At 45.2% G+C, this 20,356-nt stretch overlaps 1 protein-coding gene across 24 annotated transcripts in view; it reads right to left on the reverse strand.

The window, feature by feature from the left end:
• The window catches only part of PTPRF (protein tyrosine phosphatase receptor type F), a 470,302-nt gene that overhangs the window by 12,489 nt on the left and 437,457 nt on the right, over positions 1-20,356 (reverse strand). For all 24 annotated transcript variants that reach the window (XM_033152392.1, XM_033152376.1, XM_033152394.1 and 21 more), the window contains 4 exons: positions 18,880-18,977; positions 8,943-9,066; positions 6,871-7,046; positions 599-718 (listed from right to left, as the gene is read on the reverse strand). In XM_033152392.1, the coding sequence (XP_033008283.1) occupies positions 599-718; positions 6,871-7,046; positions 8,943-9,066; positions 18,880-18,977 (518 nt within the window). The remainder of the gene's footprint in view (positions 1-598; positions 719-6,870; positions 7,047-8,942; positions 9,067-18,879; positions 18,978-20,356) is intronic.

Below are 20,356 nucleotides of genomic sequence, written 5' to 3' on the forward strand. Positions count from 1 at the left end.
AAAACAGACTATTGTCTGCTCAGATGATGCTGGGGTGTGTGTGTGTGACACAGAAGACGGGAGGCTGTGGGTTAGATTTGGAGGCTTCAGGGCTGCACCTGGCACCTGGCTGGTGGTTCCTCATTCATGCCATGCACTTCCTTTCACAATATGTTCACAATCTGTTCTGTTCTATTTTTGTTTCATGCTGAATTTTTGGCTGCCCACTGTGATTTGTTGTTTGCTGTATTTTATCAGCTGCTTTGAGAGCCATGGCTAATAGCTGTATAGATAGACAGAATTCCTCAGGCCATTCTAATCTTCAGGCTTCACACAAGTTCACCAGCACAATGAGAACACACGGCTTGGCCTTTACTGCAAGGCCAAGATGCACTAAAGAGTAAGCTCCTTGGCAGGATAAGGCAAGACTGGGCTGGCAGTGAAATGAGTGTAGATGGAGCTTCCACTTCAGCCTGTATTTGATGATGGGTTCTCTCACTTCAAGCATCTGTGAAAGAGTCAGTATAACTCCTTGCACTTTCAAGCAACTCTCTGGGAAAGATACTTCCTGGGGGCTCTTGCAAGACCTTGGCTGCCCACACTTTCCTTCCTCCTTTACCTTGTAGAGTGCGAATGTCCGAACTGTGTATGTGGCAAGTTCAACTGTGTCCAGCAATGTCACCTGGATCAATCCATAGGTCTCTGTACCACGGCCTGGCCAGTACTGGTCACACTTCACCTGCAATGAGAAAAAGTAAATAATGGGTCAATGTTGGGGGGTGAAGTTATCAATGGGCTCCACATATGCCCCTAAGATGCCTCAGAGCCTGTTTTTCTCCCCTTACTCAAATTGCCCCTGCTAGGAGCCAATGGCTGGTGTGGAGCCACTCTGAGTAGTGTAGAAATGCAAAACACCTTTACTGCATTTGGCTGAGGCTTACAAAACAAGTGGGTATTTTTGTTTGACCGTCTACTTCATTCTGCAAAAGGCCAGTAATACTGGGTGGTCTGGTAGGAAACAAGGAAAGACAAGATGCTTGGTGCTCAAAGGTAGGAATAAGGAGCAAGAATGTTAATGGGCAAGGGGAGTGCAACAGAGAGAAATGGTCTATTCAAAAGCAATTTCTTCCCCTGTAATTTTCTGTCCTTTCCCTGCTCTTTGAGAAGATTGGTGTCTGTAGACAAATGTACTCATTTTTCCTCCCCCTCAGTGGTGAATGTGGGAAGCCTGGCCACAGTCTATCATCCTCTGCTTGGGAATCTGCCAGGGTTCCTGCCATGACGGTCACTGGCACTGTCCTCTCCAGGAGACAGCAGGTGGGGAGAAGATCCTCTAAGTGGGGATGTAGTAGATTCTTGAAGGGCAACTGAGACAGCCAGTTTGAACAAAAAAAAAAGTCTAGCAAGAGAAAAGAGTCAAACGGAGCCACGGAATGGACATTTTGGGGGTTTTATATTGAGATTCTCCAGGCCCCGAAGAAATGCCAGTGTATGCTTGCTAGAAGGAGCCCCTCTAAAGGACAGCTGAAAATGCTGCTCCCTGCTGAAGTAGGATTGGCCTGCTTTGCTGGGAAGGTGCCAAATATGTGAGAGATACATCAAGCTATGAAGCATATTTTCATCTAGTTCTCTCTCTTTGTCAAAGCCCAAGACCTGGAAGTGTACTTCCTGTCTACAACTGCACTGTGGGCAGTCCACACAGCAAGGAATAATTCCCCCACTCCCATTTGACTAAGATGCATTAGTGGGAAGCACTAACATGTTTTCCTGGATGTAAATTGCTCTCTGTATTCCATGGTGGAGAGAGGTGACAGGGAAGATGTCTTGTTCCTTTGCCCAAATATTCCATATTTTAAAAACTAAATTCCATGTGTGTCTGCTGCTATTCCTCTCCGCATCCTGCTTCACCTATCCACCCATCCGTCCCTTGTACTCTGCTTCCTATTCTGCCTCTACCTATTTCTCCTTCCCAACTAAAGCCTGGCTACAACAGAACCTCTACAAGGGAGAATGAATGAGGATCATCTGGACCTGTCAAGAAATGGTAAGCTCAATTATTAGCTGTGTATGTTTCTAGGGAATGGAGGATGTGGAACAACACCCTAATTAGAAATCATCGGTGTTCTTCCTGTTAATTGAGGATATTTTAATGGGTGGGCTTAGTAAACATTCCTAGATAAGAGATTTAAGTGCACCCTAGAACTGCCGGGGTGCAACTTCTTCTACCTCAGAATCACTGCTTAAGGTCAGAAGCAACTTCCTGGGCAGTTGGGGAAGTCTGCAGAGGAGCTACTGGTAGCTGGGATCCTGGTTCTCCTGAGGTCACAGAAGTATGTGCTCAAGAAGGAAGGTCTGTTGTCTGGCTTACTGGTAAGCTGCCTCACCCAAGTGACAGCTAATATAGCAAATGGCAGCGCAGGTTTGGCTGTGTCCAACTGCTTCTTCAGCAAATGTCACCCTTTTCCTGCCCAACTCTGGGGAGACTACAGTGTTTATGTTCAAACACAAAACAAACTTTCAAGTACTCTATCCTAGGGTTTAATAGCAAAGCCCAAACTGGTAATTGAAAATTATTTATTCATGACCAGATAAGAGTCACTCACATTTTCTGCCAAATTTACCCATAATGTTTATGCCCCATTTTCAAGCTCTGTAAATTTTATGCTGAAGCTGATGCACGATGGCACTAAACCAGATAAGAGAGTCTTTCTTCTGGCATCACTCGCTTCTCATTAATGTCACGAACACGCTTACAACCTGGAAATTCATTTACTACTGGCAGTGCCCAGTGGCTCCCTCAGTTGCTGGGAAAATAAGGAGACCCCCTTAATAAAAGTACTACAAATGAAGAACAGCTGGTTTAGAATGTATCTTTACCAGGAAGGCCACATCCCAAGATCCACTGTCTGCAAAATGGGATGAGAGGTCTCTAATATACCTGGGCTTCAGGGCACTTTCTATTGAGCGGTGCAGAAACTGGGATAGTGCAAGGGAAGTTTCCTATGGAAAAGGCAGTCTGGGCCAGTTCCCCAGAACACATAGGGCCCTGGAGACTCACATATTGCTGATTCTGCTGCCAACTGCAAAAGCTTTGGAGGCAGTGAATATGCTTTTATGTAGTATGCAAACATGAAAGGTGAGTATGATATGTACGACCAAGATGCCAGGCCCTGCAGGTCATAACAAGGCACCAAATAGATACCCCGCCCCCCGCCGGATTGCTTGCCCTTCAGAAGATGTGGAAACCTTTTGAAGCACTGAGCTCAAATCCATGAGGTCAAAGTCCAGAGCAACAATACCCACACACAGCATTGTTGCTGGGTCTGAGAAAGTGCTACCTGCTAGCACTCATCTGAAACTGCTCTCAAAGGTCCTAGGCTGGGAGACAAGAAAAGGGACAAGCTTGAGCAAGCACTGAAAAAGACAGAGAGGTGTTTAAAGTGAACCCTTTCACTTGGAGAATCCCCAAGTGCTGGGCTAGCGTTTAGATCAGGCATAGGCAAACTTGGCCCTCCAGATGTTTTGGGACTACAACTCCCATCACCCCTAGCTAACAGGACCAGTGGTCAGGGATGATGGGAGTTGTAGTCCCAAAACATTTGGAGGGCCGAGTTTGCCTATGCCTGGTTTAGATCAATCTTTTACTCCCACCCACCAGGTACCTCTTTGTCTGATTCAACCCTGAAGATACTATGACTGCTAGTAAAGGCAGGCTTCTAAAGGGTAGTGGTATGAACTCAGTTCAATGCAGAGGAACAAGTGTGTCAGTGAATCTTCCCCACCCACCACACTTGGCTGGACGGTATGCTAACTCACTGCAGTATGTCACCTTAAGGGTACTACTGCATCCTCCGTTTCATAGGAAGTAATTAGGAGGGGGAGGAAGGGAAGTGTGCTACTAGGAGATAATGTGCATTTCAACAAGCAGCAAGGCAGGAGAGAGAGAAGTGCCCAAAGGGCCTTACAGAACATGTTATCTTGGAGAAACACACTCTGTGGAGCATCTTCTGATAGCTGGACAGAGCAAACTGGACTTTGTATTCATTTATTCTGACACACAAAAAAGGGTCATTTCATGTTTACCTTAAATGCAAGCACTATTCTAAAACTGAAAAGCCTGCATTGGAGTTCCATGGCCCAGTTAATAACCACAGACAAATACTGTGTCTGCTGCTTAAATGCAAGCACATGGAGTCACGTCTACTTGGCAAACTGTTTCTGCAAACTAACTTCCAACCTCTTCTCGCAATTTTAGCTCTCTCAAGACAAAAGTGAAGGAGAAGAATTGCATTGGAGTGGTGGTGGATAACTGCTTCATGCACAAAGTTGCTTGGCACACAAAGTTGCCGCCACTTTGGTATGTTTGCAGCAGCCATTACCTGCCCCAGAAAACTAGGTTAGCTTTAAGTTCATAAACACTTTCAGAACCAACCTATTCCCTACCTCTGCTTTTTTCTAGAATGAACACAGTGCAACAGGCCCTGTCCTCCTCTTCCTTACTGTATCCGTTTATGTACATGGCAGTGTTTGGGGTGATTGCATATCACTCTGGTTGCCCTCCCCACAAAAAAGGGACATTATAGAACAGCAGCTGGTACAGAAAAGGACAAGAAAACACAACAGGTCAATCATCCTTGTGGAAAAAGGTTTTGAGGGTTATTTAGCTTTGGGGGGGAAACATTACTGAGGAGGGGCTGGATAGAGATCAAGAATGGTATAGGAAGAATGACAAGGGGAAATTATCATTAACCTTGAGGCTATTCATTGAAATTAAAACGAATGGTTTTTTAGTTAAACAAACTTTGCTACAGAATGCTGTTATGCAGCTAGAACAAATTGTTTTAAAATCAGGCTAGATAAAATATGGGAAGGAAAGAAACATAAAAGACCACTACGTCAGATGGTGGGAGAATATCAACAGAGAACAGATTCTCATTTTCATTCCTACTTTGTAAAAATGTCTATGATATCTGGGGGTGGGGGCAGTGTCAGGAAGTCAACTATATGGACCACTGGTCTGATCCAGCCTAGCATTTCTTATTAGGCACTGACAAAGACTTAGCAAAAGCTGTGCAAATCCACGATGAAGGAGGTTCCTTTCACACTGCTGCCTGAATGCTTAAGGGGGCAGGGGGAGATACATTTAACAGGTACCCCCCATCCATCAATACTGACAAGCTTTTTCTACAAGAATCTGGGGTTGATTCCTTTTTGCCTAGGACGGAGCATAGGCTGGTCCCTATTGCACTCTCTGTAACTGACTTCTGTTGTCCTCTTATCACAACAAAGCACTGGTGTTCTGCTTTCAGCAATAAAACTCAGCAAAGCAAGGAAGGATACATGCCTGTGTTTGTTTTTTCTCCCTCCACATACATCACCCCCACTTCATTCAGCTACTTCCCTCTCTGCAAATTCCCCATTTCCAATCTCCTGACTCAAGTCTATTTGACTAAAGAGACGAGTAAACCACAGTCCAAGTGCACATCTCCCTGCCCTGTGGTTGGCATGGAAACATAAAATATTCTGTGAGCATAAATGTTCACTACAAAAGATGGTACTTTCTGGGGAACCCTCCGCCCAAGGTTCTCCAAACTGAAATCCATGTCTCTGAGGATATCTTTAAACACATGCATCTTAAGCTCAGTGACACCCAGGCAACTGGGAAGGGCACAGCTATATGGGAGTGAAAGAACCCTCCATAAATCACTGTGCACATTCAAAGAGTAAACATGGGGATAGGGATTGAATTAAGATCTCACTATTTGTTATGTCTGACCTCCATCTGCACAATAGCCTATGCATGAAGAGCCTCCACCCCACCCCACCCCTTTGCCAGCACATATCATACTAAAAAGCAACTTTCCATTTATGCAGTAGCTACATTCTGGGCCCCTGCATGCATACGTGAAATTGTGTAAAACAGGGAGCAACTTGGAGAATCCTAGTGGCTTGCATGGAGACTCACCCCAGACCCACCAGAGGGTTTCCTTGCGAGCTGGAGGGGCAATGGGGCTTTACTGAGTTGCTCAACCTCCTCGCCAAACAGCTGACATGTGGGGCAGCACAGCCACTGTTGCCACTTCCCCGTGCATCAGCTGAGCAAGCCCTGTTGCCCCTCCAGCTCACATTGAGGTCCTCTTTGGGCTCTGGGGAAGGTCTCCTCATGAGCCAGGAGGACTCTCCAGGGAGCTCCATATTTCCAGGTTCATCTTCCGAGTTCCCAGCACTGCTTGTACATGTGGTTGTGTGCAAATACATCACACATAAATGAGGAGTTGTTGCCTGTATAGAAACTTGTCCTCTAATGAATGGAAGTTGGGTCCAGCAAGGTAATGGGGACTTGCCACAATGGTTCCGATTCCTTCCTCCCATTTTGAATGCCACTGAACATCTGCATTATGCCTTTGAGCATAAGGCTAGAGAGGAGCTCCACAGCCCTGCCTGCCAAGCCACTGTTTCACACAGGAAGCCATGCTGAGATTTTATTCTTTGTATGTAGCTCTATGGGATAAGATTCTCACCATGATTCATTGATGAAGCAAAAACTCCATCAGAAACAGCCATAGAAATTACCATTCCCCCCATGTCACATCACTCATTTAGGCTGTTGGAATCTGATATAAAAAGTATTCAGTTATGGATTTCTAGAACTGGTCAGGGTGGGGAGGCTATGCTTGATGGTCAGGTTGGCATTAAAATCCTAGTACCATCTTTGTCTATAATGTTATATTCTGTTTTCCTCAGAGGCCTGCACTTAGGAATCCTTGCCCCATGTCACAGTACCATATGAGGCTGCTACTAATCTCAGCTGCACTGCACACACAGAATCAACATGCACCACATTTCTCTGACTTATCCCTGCCCAGCAGAGAAGATTGCACTTGTCCATACCCGAGACTTCTCCTCCAACCGGGTCATCATGACGATAGTTGCTGTGCGCTGTTCCCATACCATCCTCCAGAAGTCACTGAGTGTCTCTGGCAAAGGCCCTTGTGTAGCAATGTAGGCATTCTGCTTCCGGTAGCCATCAATGTAATTAGCATTGATGTAGTCACTTCCAGGAACACCTGCATGACAAAGGAACAGGATGCACCTTCAGGGGTTGAAAAGACAAGGGGATAGCCAGAATCCTGGACCATGCTGGTAGTGGAAACAGACTGTACTACAGGAAATAGTTGTTAAGAGATGTGAAGTGGTTGGGGAGAGGCTTCCTATGATGTACTCCAGGGGTGGGGAAACTCAGGACTGGGGGCCAAACACAGCCCTCCAAACCTCTCCACCTGGTCCTTGCCATACACCCTCCCCAGGCATGCCCCTCACTGACCCTGTGTCACACTCGCTTTGAGTGTTTTTGCCTGGCTGGAATGTGTCACTGAACTCTGATAATGCCTTACGCATGCCTGGGTGGAGGATACAAAGGGGTGTGTGTAACTAGTCAGGTGTACAAAAGGTAAAACATTAACATTTGCTCTTCTGCCATTTTTGCTTCAGCTGCCACCCAGTACTGGCATGTTTTCCCTGAAAGGTTGTCCAGGGGAGAATACAGCCTGTAGTCTGGAAATGTTCTCCACCCCTAGAGCACACTTTACTTCTGTCCGATTTTCACTGATAAAACGGGTTTTCCAGTTCTGAAACTGGACAAAACCCTGCAAACCTGTTTACCAGAGGTGAAATGGAAGGAGTAAACCATGCAAAGGGTGGGAGCAAAGATCACTCAAACTTTCAAGAAGGCTTGCAGCATTTTACATTTTTAAGTTTAGAGAAAAGGAGAGTAAGAGGTGGCATGATAGAAGTTTATAAAAATATGCATGGCATGGAGAAAGGGGATAGAGAAGGTTTTCTTCCTGTCTCATAACACCAGAAGCTGCAGACCTCCAATGAAGCTGAATGTTGGAAGATTCAGGACAGATGAAAGAAAAAACAAAATAAAATAAAAAATTCTTTCCAGTAGCACCTTAGAGACCAACTAAGTTTGTTCTTGGTATGAGCTTTTGTGTGCATGCACACTTCTTCAGATACACTGAAACGGAAGTCACCACTTCCGAGTATCTTTCAGTGTATCTGAAGAAGTGTGCATGCACACAAAAGCTCATACCAAGAACAAACTTAGTTGGTCTCTAAGGTGCTACTGAAAGGATTTTTTATTTTATTTTGTTTTGACTATGGCAGACCAACACAGCTATCCACCTGTAGATGAAAGAAAGAAAGTACTTCTTCACACAGCACATAGTTAAACTATGGAAATCTCTCCCCTAGGAGGTAGCGATGGCCATCAACCTGAATGGTTTTAAAAGATTAGACAAATAATGGAGGAGAAGGCTATTAATGGCTACTAGCCACAATGGCTATGCTCTGTCTCCACAGTTGGAAGCAGTAATGCTTCTGAATACCAGTTGCTGGAAACCACAGGAAGGAAAAGGGCTCTTGTGCTTGAATCCTGCTTGTGGACTTCCCGTAGGCATCTGGTTGGTCACTGTAAAACAGGATGCTGAACTAGGTGGGCCATTGGCTGGATCCAGCAGGCTCGTCTTATGTTCTCTGAAGAAGCTATTGTCTGTCTTCAGCCTTTATTAAGCAGCAGATTCAGAGGAGTACCAAGACCCAAGTGTACCTCCTTCCAACCATCAATGCCTGCAAAAGCTGCCAAGATGGGACTCCAGATATGACTGTTGACAGAGATGGGCTGCTTGAGTTCTGTTTCCTTAAAAGCTTCTAGAATGGTAATGTGTTTAAAGGCTGATTTGCAAGGCTTCTCAGAATGTGTTCAAGTGATTCAGTGAAAAAACCAGTAAGGAAACCATGGACTCTTTGGGTCACTGAGTCCACCAGAACGATACCCTCTAAGTTATTCTGCCAGCTGGAACACGGTACAGTTACTTGACATCACATGAAACAGGGATTTGAACCTCAGGTCTGATGCACTGATAATTTTTTTAGCATGAGGTGTTGCTAACAATACTTACCATCAATGGAGGTCAGAATGACACGTGAATGGTCATAGGCAATCACGTTTGCATAGCGGTTCTTTGGTTTGTTCACTTCCTGGTTGGAGTTCTCCCAGGTGAACTGCTGCCCAGGATCAATCGACTGCAACAAAGAAGAGGAGAAAAGGAGTGCTAAAACACAAGTGCTTTCTGCCTCTCTAAATCCATGGCATGATTACAAGCTTTCACACTTCTATGTGTGCATGTACACCTTTCAACTCCGAAATAAACACCAGCCACCCTAGAATGTAAAACAGTATGGAAAGAAAGTTTCATATGCGAGATCTTGTGAATCAGCTTTCAGATTGATTTGCCATCGGCACATTCAGTCTGGGCAGATAAAAAGAAAAAAGAAATAAAGAAAAAAGAAGGCTTGCCTATCTTGAAAGTCAACCCCCAAAATTGAATTGGCCCTTTATAATCAATGCAGCAATTAAATACTTTTTGCACTGTGTGAATTCTCTAAAAGTCAAAAACAGTGATTCATCTTGAGTTGGTGAAAGTTGTCTCATGAATAAATCCTCTGATGTGCAGCATCTCTGCAAATCTGTGCCCAGTGAAAAAATAAACTCCCAACTGTCTTAGAGGCGTTATTGGGCAAAATACTGAAATATCTTTAAAAATAAGCTTGAGGACAGAAGCAAACATGTATAGTAGATATATTCTCTCTTACACATGAACAGTGTTGTTTGGTGGCATACATGCATCTAGGATGAGTCTTTGTTGCTCCAGATGGCAGGATTAGAACCATTGTATGAAAATCGTAAGGGAGCATTTTTTGACTAAATATTAGGAGAAACTTGCTAATGGTAAAAACTGTTTTGACAGTGAACAGAGTGCCTTGGAAGGTGATGGGTTCTCCTTTGCTGGAGGTATTTCAGTAAGTATGTCAGAAGTGCTGTAGTTTAATCATGCATTATAAATTGTGCATTCAGCAGGCTAGATGAGATGATCTCAAAGATCTCTTCCAACTCTATGATTCTAATGTAAGCCTCTCTTTCTTCTCTGCACACCAGTGAGGCATGATATGTAGGGAGGAAATGGTGTGTATATAATCAACCTTTTCCTTGCAACCTCTCCAGCTGCTTTCCCACCACTTGATGTGGCAAATACTCATCTGGGAATAAAGCATCTTGGAACATGCACTGTGGGTGGATTAAGAGTTAATAATTTATTCCAATTGTTGTTTCAATCCTGCAAATTCCTCCCCACAGTACTCTGCAGCAAAGATACAACCACTCTGGTACCTAGACCCTTTTGCAGCTCACCATATAAATTTGGCTTTTAAACCAGACCCAAATCCCTGAATGCTTAAGTCCTCTCCCCCTCCTTCTGCCACAGTGATATCTACCTTGCCAGGCTAACCAGAGCTACTAGTAAAAAGGGAGATTCTTTTTACAGTAAGTCAAATGTGCAACTGCCAGAAAACTAAAGAGCAATGAAAGGAAGGAAAAACACCCCACATCGTTCTACAGAAGTACAGGACTGCAGAGTAAATGTTCCTTTCCTGCATTCTACGGGAAACATCAGGTTGTGGAGAAGTACTCAGGTGGAATTTAAATAGGAATTTTAGCAGTTGGTTCCTCTTACGTAGGCTCAGCCAGAGAAATCTCTCTCAGCTGGATCATACTCTATGATTCTATGTACAAGTTCCTTCATTTCTGAGTAGCTGAGAACTCAAACCTGCATCTTCAACATGGGTTCATGGAGCAAATGCTGGAGAAGCTGTTCCCATCCAGGCATATGTATCCAATGCACCAGTCTGCTTTGATTAATGTTTTTGCCACAATTCTCAGTGTAGTTGGCAGGACTAGGTCAGCAACTACTGCCTGCTCTCCTGCAAAACTTAAAACACCCGATTGTGATACCCAGTTAACACTTGGCATGCGATCTGTTTTCATGCCTGACACAGCAATTTAAGTAACAGTCCTCTATGATGCAGACTGCAATGGACAGAGAGCTGCTTTTTCAGTTTCCCACAGGCACAGCCATGGCAGATGAAACTGTCTGAGCGAAACCAGACCAAGCACTTTATAGAATAGTAGAATGCACATGAGCAACAAAGTGAAAGCAGCTCAGTATAGGTAGTGTTGGCACTTCCCCTAGTCTGACTCCTCCCAACCATTGCTGGGAAGTCTCCTTGTCTAAGGGCTTTCCTCCCACTGCATTTACAGGAGCAACAGCTGAGGCAGTCATAAACAAAAACACACATGGGCTGGTTCACCTGGAGGAATGACAGGTTTAAGTCCAAGATATTTCACAGGCCTTTCAGGAAAACAGCATCCCATGTTAGGTTCAGTGGCAATGGGTATTCCTTTCAAAGAAGAGCAATGCGGCACACAAAAGAGATTTCCACTGTCTCAGCAGGGAGGATATGACATCACAGCACTGCTAATAGGTGGTTTGGGAAATGCAGGATGTAAATAGACGTTTCCAACAGGAACCCTATAATCTTCTATTATCAGAGTAATAAGCAGGCAGTGCAGTGCAAAGTGGCAGGAGTAGACACAGCCCAGCTCTCTGCAGCTCAAGGCTAGGGCTCAAGTCACACTAAGCACATGTCCCACATAACAGAAACAAGCCAGGTTTCTGGTCCATAGCTACCTGGACATGTCCATTTGGCACCCAGATGTCTTTTGTTTCCCCCTAGCAGAGAAGAATTCCATTTGTGTTTTTTTGTAAATTACCTCTCTTTGCAATAAATCAATAGTAGGGAAGCATTTGTGTCTTGGCAGGATTTTTTTACAGCTCAAGACAAGCATAGCAAATATAGCCCACTCCAAGCCTAATATTATATTTCAGGCCACATTTCAATAAATATGGTAATATCCTCAGCAAACAAGTAGGAAGATGTCTACCCCCCCCCTCTCACACACCATTGCACTAGTAAGATAACCAAGTGATGAATGGGCAGCAGTGCACTTTCACAGGTGCATTTGGTGAGGACACAAGAGAGGGCCTTCTCGGTGGTTGTTCCAAGATTGTGGAACTCTCTTCCACAGTAGGTTAGACTGCCCCCCCCAGCTTTCCTTAAAAGCCGCCTTCAGAACCCTCCTGGAGGCCTTGCCACACAAAACACACCTCTGCTCAGTCTGTCGCACTGAGACAGCTGCAATGACATGGAAGATAAAGGCGAGGATGGCATAGCTTCACCCAATCCCCCAGAGTGTAGCATCAGCAGTACCACTACAGCAACTGTCTTGCTCTGCAATGCGGAAGTGAAAAATCTCCCATGTTCTATCACCAACGACCCCATAAGAGGGCAAACAGGTGAGAAAAGCAGCATCCACCTGGCACTGAAGAAGTGCTAATTAAATACGCCTGCAAATGAGTGACTTGTTTAGAAGTGAAATGATTTAATTTACACTCTGCTGATGAATTAATGTGCACCTGTTTCCCCCTTAATGGCGGGCAACTACTGAGTAAATAAGGCAGAGAAAGAGAGGTGCCCGAAATGCAGCTGAAACCCATCAAGCAGTTTTTTCAGATGGGCCACACCAAGTAAAGGGCTCATCCCACTGTTACCTAACTCCTCTCCTCTGTCCACGGGTAAAACAGCTTTGGCATACTGGGATGTGCACATTCACTCTTGCAATTTGGGCCCAACAAGAACCTCACATTACCCAATCTAAGACAGCAACAGCAGCGTGTATGTATGGGGTGGGATTTTTCTGGCAGGGAGGGGGACAGATATCAATTTGAATAAAGAGTTGTCAACTTTTTTCCTGGAAGATTTCCTGTATGGCCAGCAGAAATTCAGCAGGTGAAGCTTTTCTTGGCAGGTCCAATGACTGAAAGGATAATGTTCCTTTTGTTAAAGGTGCAGGAGCACAGCTAGAGAATGTCTCTACTTTTTTAGCAGGCTTGGATGATGCAAACCTTGTTGGCTACATGGTTTGGCTTCAGCATGCTTGCTGTGCCCATCAAGAGGTTATGATTCCTAAACCCTGAACTCCAGGCAGTGCTGTAGCATAACCATAGCCATAGCAAGCTAGTGCATTAGTGTACTCCCAGTGTGCAGTATTAATGATGGCAGCACCCATGTTAACACAGCCATTGACCAATACAAAGTCAAAAAACTTCTTAAATGGGAAAAGAATGGCTTCTGAATCAATCACTGGCAATGTGTCAAATTGCAGAGTCACTTCTGTCACTGAAAAGAAAACGTCCAACTTCTATGACATATTGCAGCACAGTAAGCAGATATGGCTGTGGGAACTTGCATGTAGTTTTGATGGGCCCAAAGAATGCCTGGAAGGAAAGCAACTGAGGATAACTGAGTTATGAGGAGCTCACCCTCCAAAAGTCACTCGCTGCCACAGGAGCTTGATGGCAGTGACCAAGTATGCAGTTGTGTACCTCCTGCTCCACTGATTTCTTCCCTTACTTGCACTCTGCTTTCTACAGCGGACAAGAGAGAAGGGTGAGCAAATTAATTAGCAGGGCAGGAGGTGTTGCTACTGCACACTTGCTGTCATACTTGCTTTGAGCTCTTAAAGTGACAGGCAGTCTCTTAGCAAACCCCAGTGGGGTCTTGGTTCGGTAGTCAGATGGCCAAGGAGGATTCTGGAAGTGGGAGGCATGGCAGGATACTTGGAGAAGGGAAAGGAGATACAGTGAGGGACAAGCAATGCTGCTCTTTTCTAGCTGTAACCATCATCATACAACTAAATATCTGCACCTTGCTAGAGAGTCTGATAGGTTCTAATGCTATGGCAGATGGTTGGAAAGGAAGAGTTGGAAAAGATGCAGCTCAGATGCTTGGAAGCATTTGCTAGTCTTTCATTATCATTTCAAGGGGCAACAATGAACATATTGCCTTAGCAGGTGGTTGCTAAGCACAATCTGCAGGGCTTCTTCAGTAACTGACTTCTTTGTGGCTTCCCAGATAAGGAAGGGTGCATGGCAGTCTGGGAATCGTAAATCTATCCAGCAGAATAGAATTAGGAGAAGGAAATGCTGAGTGCCAAAAATGCTGGGTGATATTTCTGGTTCTGCAATGGGGATGTTGGGACAAGAATTAGGTGAAGCAAGAGACAAAATCTACAATCATTAGGAGTCTCTAAGGTGTATAAGGAAATGATTCAGAGTGAAACAGGACATCCTCTTTCTACAACAACACATATACAGAAGGACATGCTCCACGGCCTGTAGTTTTGCCCTCTTTGATCTATTTGGAGCATTGAAGCCACCACCTACTAACTATGCTGACGTGATTAAAGTGAGGCAGGGATAGGTTAACAGCTCTTCACAACAGTCCAATAATTAAGTGTAGATACTGCTTTTGTAGATGGCAAAGGTATACCTGGTCTCCATTAACTGATCAGAGAATGAAATGCCTGGAAATGTTGGGAGTAGGCCAACCATCCATGGTCTTCACTGGAGGTTCTTTCTGCCTGCTTCCATGAGATATTCTTTTAGCATGGCCAGCCTAGGTAGTAAAACCTACACAACTTTGGAGAGGAGCCTCTAAGACGGTTGGATGGCATCTTTCCGGTTGAATGGCCTCTTTTCGACAACTCCCACAGCCAAGCTGGTGCCAAATGCATTGCTCTGCTTTCCTTCGGACCACAACAGTGAGGCCAAGACGGAGGTCTTGTCATCTGGGCAGCCCAGGACCCCCATAAACATTGCCCAGGCTTGCACTTCAGTGAAATCACTTTTGTGCTGCAAACACAGCAAAAACAACACGGGAGGCAGCAGTTATGAGTTGTAAGCTCAACCTATTGGCGCAAGCTCTATGAGTTGCCTTGGTTGGTGGCAGAGATCATTGTGTCTCGCTGGGTGTCACTCAACAAGCAGACCAAACAACTGCACCAGGCAAAAAAGAAATAAACTCTCTTGCGCTTAGCAAGCTGGAACACCAAGACTATGTGTCCTGGCTTGTCCACTGACCTGCTGCAGGTCAACAACACCTGAAAGACAGCCAACGTTGACTATGAGCTGAAAATGCTCAACACTGCCGTTGCCACTCTACAGGAGACCAGACTCCCTTCAAATGGCTGCCTCAGAGAGAAGAGCTTACACCTTCTTCTGGCAAGAAGGGAACCCAGAAGAACCACGTATTTGTGGCATAGGCTTTGCAATGAGGAACTCCCATCTGCCTGCAATACAACACCTGACAGAGGGTTCAGAATGCTTGCTTTCCCTCTGCTTTTCAACCACTTCCTGACCGGCTAACTTCTTGAGCATCTACACTCCCACTATGTGCTCTGACATACAGACCAGGGACCAGTTCTACAAGCAACTAGACTCCTGTCTCAGACATGTCTACATTGGCTTGGTTGTGTCCACAGAATGGAAGACAGCAGGGTCCCCAAGGACATCCTCTATGGGGAGCTGGCTTCAGGCACCAGGCCTGTTAGCAGACCAAGATGTCTGCAAACAAAACATCCCTTGCAGATGACCGCAGTGCTTGGAGGCAGTCAGATTGTCTATCCATAGCAGTGACCAGGGAGGAATGACTGCTGGACTCCTTCATCTGCCCCAGCTGCAACATCTCTCTCCCATATCAGTCTCTACAGCCACAGCAGGTGCTATAAGTGTCCTACGGTTTGACTTCACCCTCAAAAGAGCACTCCTCCATTGTCTCCCAAGACAGATACATGCCAACACATTACATGGCAGGCCAATAAAGCTAAAACATGTTCCTCACCACTGTATAACATTCCAGTGAATGTATCTGTCAGCTCATGATGCTGCAATTGTTTCAAAGACCTGAATATATTTTGAACCCAAAAGAAGGGGCAACGTGGAAGCCTAGAAAGGATCATCATCATCAGCAGCAGCTGCAGTCTTCTCACCTCATTGACAGATACAAGGAAAAGAGCTCTAGCTAATTCACTTACTGCGCAACACACAGCATCTGCTTCCTATTTGCATGTGACAATTGGGGGAGGAGAAGGAGAAGGAGAAGGAGGAAGCACTCCAGCTTTCTAGTCAGTGACAGAAGGAATCTCACTTGCTCACACACTGAGCCGAGGAGGAAGACTGGCCCCACCTCAAAATTGCCTAATATTTATCCACAGTCTGGCAGACCACCTGCTTTGGGTATCTTGTGGGCACAGCCTGTCTGCAGTACAGGCAACAGTCCAACAGGAGGAGCTCAAATACAAGCATTGCTCTAGCACAGCCAAGAGTGTAGATAAATAATTAACATGCTGGCGTGATTGTGCTTATTTAATTCTATTAATCCCTGGCTGTAAATTCTCTCCAAGGTTCAGTGTGCTGTAGGAGCTAAAGATGCTCTCTCTGTGGTTTGACATCCAGACCTATCAAGAGCAACAATGAGCAAGCCACTTCCACTCCTCACGGTCTGTGCAAGTCACATGGAGAATGACACACTGGCTTGAGATCCATAAGGGCTCATAACCAGCACTGGCAGCACCAGGCAGCTGTTTTGCTGGGCAAATCCTTTTCCTGCTCGCAGTTCTAGCGCAGCTACACCCTCTGCAGGCTGCTGGCACAGTGCTTGACCACACTTTCTCTACTACTACCCCTGAGGTCCTGAAGTAGAGGCTAGGAACTGTAGTGTTTCTTATTTTGCTCATGAGCTAGGTTTTGCCCTGAGCAGGTACTCCTAATGCTGTTCCATCCATGTGGCTGAAGTATTAAGTATGCAGACCTCTGTATTACCTATGGCTTTGAGCATGTCCTTTATGCAGTGGTTTTGCGGCTAGGTTTGTGTGAGAAACGTAACATGCAATTCTACCCAAATTAATGAGCGCACAAATAGCCTCAAGGGCTGATCCAAACTGCTTCCCCTTTCCTTCTTGCTGCTTCAGCCAGCTGCAAACCCAGTTCAATTAGCTGGGTTCTTGAACTCACAGGATTAGGCAGAGTTGTCTGGGAGAGGAAAAACTGTGATCTGTGTTGTGATGCAGAATGCCTTCTCAATGTCTCTGTATACCCCCACATTGCTCTTCCACTACTCAGCTTTCATAAACAAGACTGCTCCTGAATCATCTACCTACTATTCCAGATTTCTTCTTCCACACCACACTGCCATGGCCCTAACAGAGTGCCTGTGGTATCAAAAGTGCTTCCTAGGCCTGAAAGTTCAAATTTTCTCCAGTAGTGAAAAGGGAAAAAATAAAATAAAGGGTTATTTCTTTATTTTCCAACTTTCTGAGTGAGTATTGCTTCAGTACGCCTTCTCCCTGTGCTAGTGGGAAAATCCTCTCCTGTTACTCAGCCTGCCCTGGACTTAACAAAGATGAATGGTTCAGAAAGGGGTACAAGGCAGCAGAATCCCCAAGAAAAATCCATATGCTAAAATTAGTTCCTTCCTTAATAGCTACTTAATCATGGTAAATGCAGCTGATGTTTACTTGAAACTGGAATTTGAGAGCGAGGGATTGGAAGGTTGCAAGTCAGAATTGTATCTAATGACCACTTTTAAGAGATGGTGTGTTCTTTATAGTGTGATTGAGGCCCCCTATAAGAGCGAGAACACTCAGCACCCCCACCAGCCCTGATACTATTGTAGCTAACGCTGCCCATGGTCCTCTTTTGTACCACACTGCAGAAAAAAAAGGATCCTGTCACAATGATCTATGAAAACAAGAGCCTAATTAGAAATGGGCTTGCATGTGGGATTTTGGGTCCTGGCAGGCTAACAGGCTCATGAGCACTCACCTAGCTGGGAGTTCCTGGAAAACATACTCCTTTTTTGTGTCCTTCCCTGCTACAGTGGTACCTCGACGTACGAGCGACTCGACTTCCGCATCTTTCGACTTCTGAATGACCTCCGGAAGCGAAAAAATGGCTGCCGCTTCCGAAATTTTTGACTTCCGAAGTGAAAGCGGCGGCACGATTACCTCGACTTATGAGGTTTTCAATGCGGTTTTTTTGACTTGCGAAGTTCTTTTCCGTTCCGCGATGGCGGCTTCGACTTGCGAAGATTTCGACTTACGAGCGCGCCTTCGGAACGGATTAACTTCGTAAGTCAAGGTACCACTGTAAATGCTGTGGATCAGCAGTGTGTGGTTAACAGTCTTTCCAAAGCTTGCTAGGCTTTGGTGCCTCTTTCACATGCTAGCCTTTAGCCAGCCAATGCTTCTCCCTGGCCTCTATAATCTTGCCTTCTGGGCAATGCTTGTATCACATCCCCTGAATCAAGGGAGATATGCTGCTGCAAGGGGAGGTCAGGGGCAAAAGAAGATAACAATTCAAGCAGGACCAATAATGCATGAAAAGGACACTTCCTCAATTTATCCTCCCCCTCTCCACATATGAGAAGAGTTTTATTTATGATTTAAACCCCTCACAGCTGAAGTGGGCCCTACAGGGCATGCTGCAAGCACAGGAAAACATTTATCCTGCTACTGTGACTCTAATAGCTACAAGGGAACTTTTTCCAACATAGCAATTTTTCAAATTAATCATCTGCCTAGTAAATGGTTCATCGTGGAGAGAAGGAGTTTGCCTGCAAGAGCCACAATAATTCCTGGCCTCTCAATACCACTATTTTGGCCTCCATCACAGCATAAACAGCACTCAGAGGGTACTGAAAGTGTAACGTTTTCCAATATAATTAATAACTAACACAAAGTGTGCAAAACATAATGTGAGAATCTATATCTATATTTCTCTGTATACTGGAAGCAAAACAAGTCTGCACTTGACCGTTCACACATTACATTTTACAATTTTTTCCAGCATATGGGGCAGTTCTGGGCAGAATTCTTTTGTAAGTTCTGCAATGTTAGGTTGGGTTGAGGAGCTGCAGACAAAACTATTGTCCAGGACAAAAGCAACCATTCTGGTGCCATCTAGACGTTCTTAATCACAACTCTCATTAACTCTCTGGCTGGTGCTCATGGGAGTTGCAGTCCAGAAATCTGGAGGGCACCAGGTTGCCAACCCCTGAGTCTTGAACAATACAGATCCAAGATAAACACCCAAGCAGGCTCACCTCATATTCCTGGGAAAACTTCAGCCCATCATTGGCCTTCAGTCGGTCGATGTTGTCTGCGAGGTCCGTCACTGGAATGGGAGGATGATCACGCATGCCTACCAGATCAAACATAAGGAGGGGAGGGAGCAGGGTAAGAAGTTATTGCACAGCTGAAGAGAGTTCCTGCACATGCGCACAGCAGACCAAATGGCAATGTGGCGCGATGGATGGAACATGAGTGAGGTAACATGGCATGCAGTGCCCACGCAATGGCACAATGTATGTGTGCATGCTCTGATGAGACAGCGACCAGCCAGATGGCTTCTACATATAATACCAGGCCAAAAAGGGTGAAGATACTGCTGCATGGACTGAGGCTGGAAGGGGCCTAGGCAATAAAGTACAAAGCCCTTGGAGTCTGCGCCCTGCATTCCATTCGGACAGTGCACACTACAGTACAGATACAGAGATCCTGAACAGATGCCAGCATTGTTCACTGGGCCCTGGGACCACTGTCTGTATCTCTCAACAGCCCACTCTCATGTTCTTATTGACTGAGGCAGTGGACAAGTCTTAAGCACTCATAGCCATGCATCTACAAGAAAGGCACTAAGAAATCTTGTATCTAATAGCTGGGCAATTAAAAACCATTCCTTATCAAAGAATAGTTTGCCTAGTGATAGGTAGGGAGCAAAGAGGGTCTGGGAAGTAAGCTTTTGCACAACTAGCCTTCTTGAGTTTGATGACTGTGCAATGATGCACAATCTCACAAAGTAGACTCACACCAGCCCCTAATCAAGAGACAGGATCTGTTCTTCTTACAAGTTAAACCCCATCTCTGTTCCTCTGCAATTCTCAAAGTATCAATAGGAAGTAAAATCTGCAGCAATTCCCGCCGCCCCCCCCCCCCTGCATTTTCCTCTTGCTGTGGAGGCCAGAGCCAAAGTAAACTTTACAGGCACAATATAGAACAAAATCCCATCCTTCTCCTTTGTCCACCAGAAGCTCAGAAAATTAAGACAGTATTTGTAGGTGACACACAGCACTTCACATTCATTAAGACATAGGCAGAGAGAGCAAAAGAATAAAAGAGCAGCTGCATGAGGGACTACTCTTGCAGATGGTTCAGAAGTTGCAGTTAGAGGAAAATGCAGCAGCCCATTTGGTTAGTCCGTTAGTGGGTCAACCACCTGGAATCATATTATTCTAATTCTATGGGATTTACACAGGCTCCCAATACATTTCTGAGCTCAATTCAATGTACTATCACTGACCTATTAAGTCCTGCATGACTCAGGACCCCTGAAGGATCACCACTCCCAGTACTGTCCTGCCTGGTTGTTAAGATGTGAACAAAAGTCCCCTTTTGATGCCCCACATCAAGGGTCAGTGCCCATGGAGTTTTCCTTTTGCATCAGCTCAAAACCTTTTTGTTTTCACAAACATTTTTAAGTGTTGGGATTTTATGGAATTATCCATGGGACTTGGTTTTCTA

Source organism: Lacerta agilis, chromosome 6 (genome assembly GCF_009819535.1).
Source record: "Lacerta agilis isolate rLacAgi1 chromosome 6, rLacAgi1.pri, whole genome shotgun sequence".
Classification (NCBI taxonomy): Eukaryota; Metazoa; Chordata; class Lepidosauria; order Squamata; family Lacertidae; genus Lacerta; species Lacerta agilis.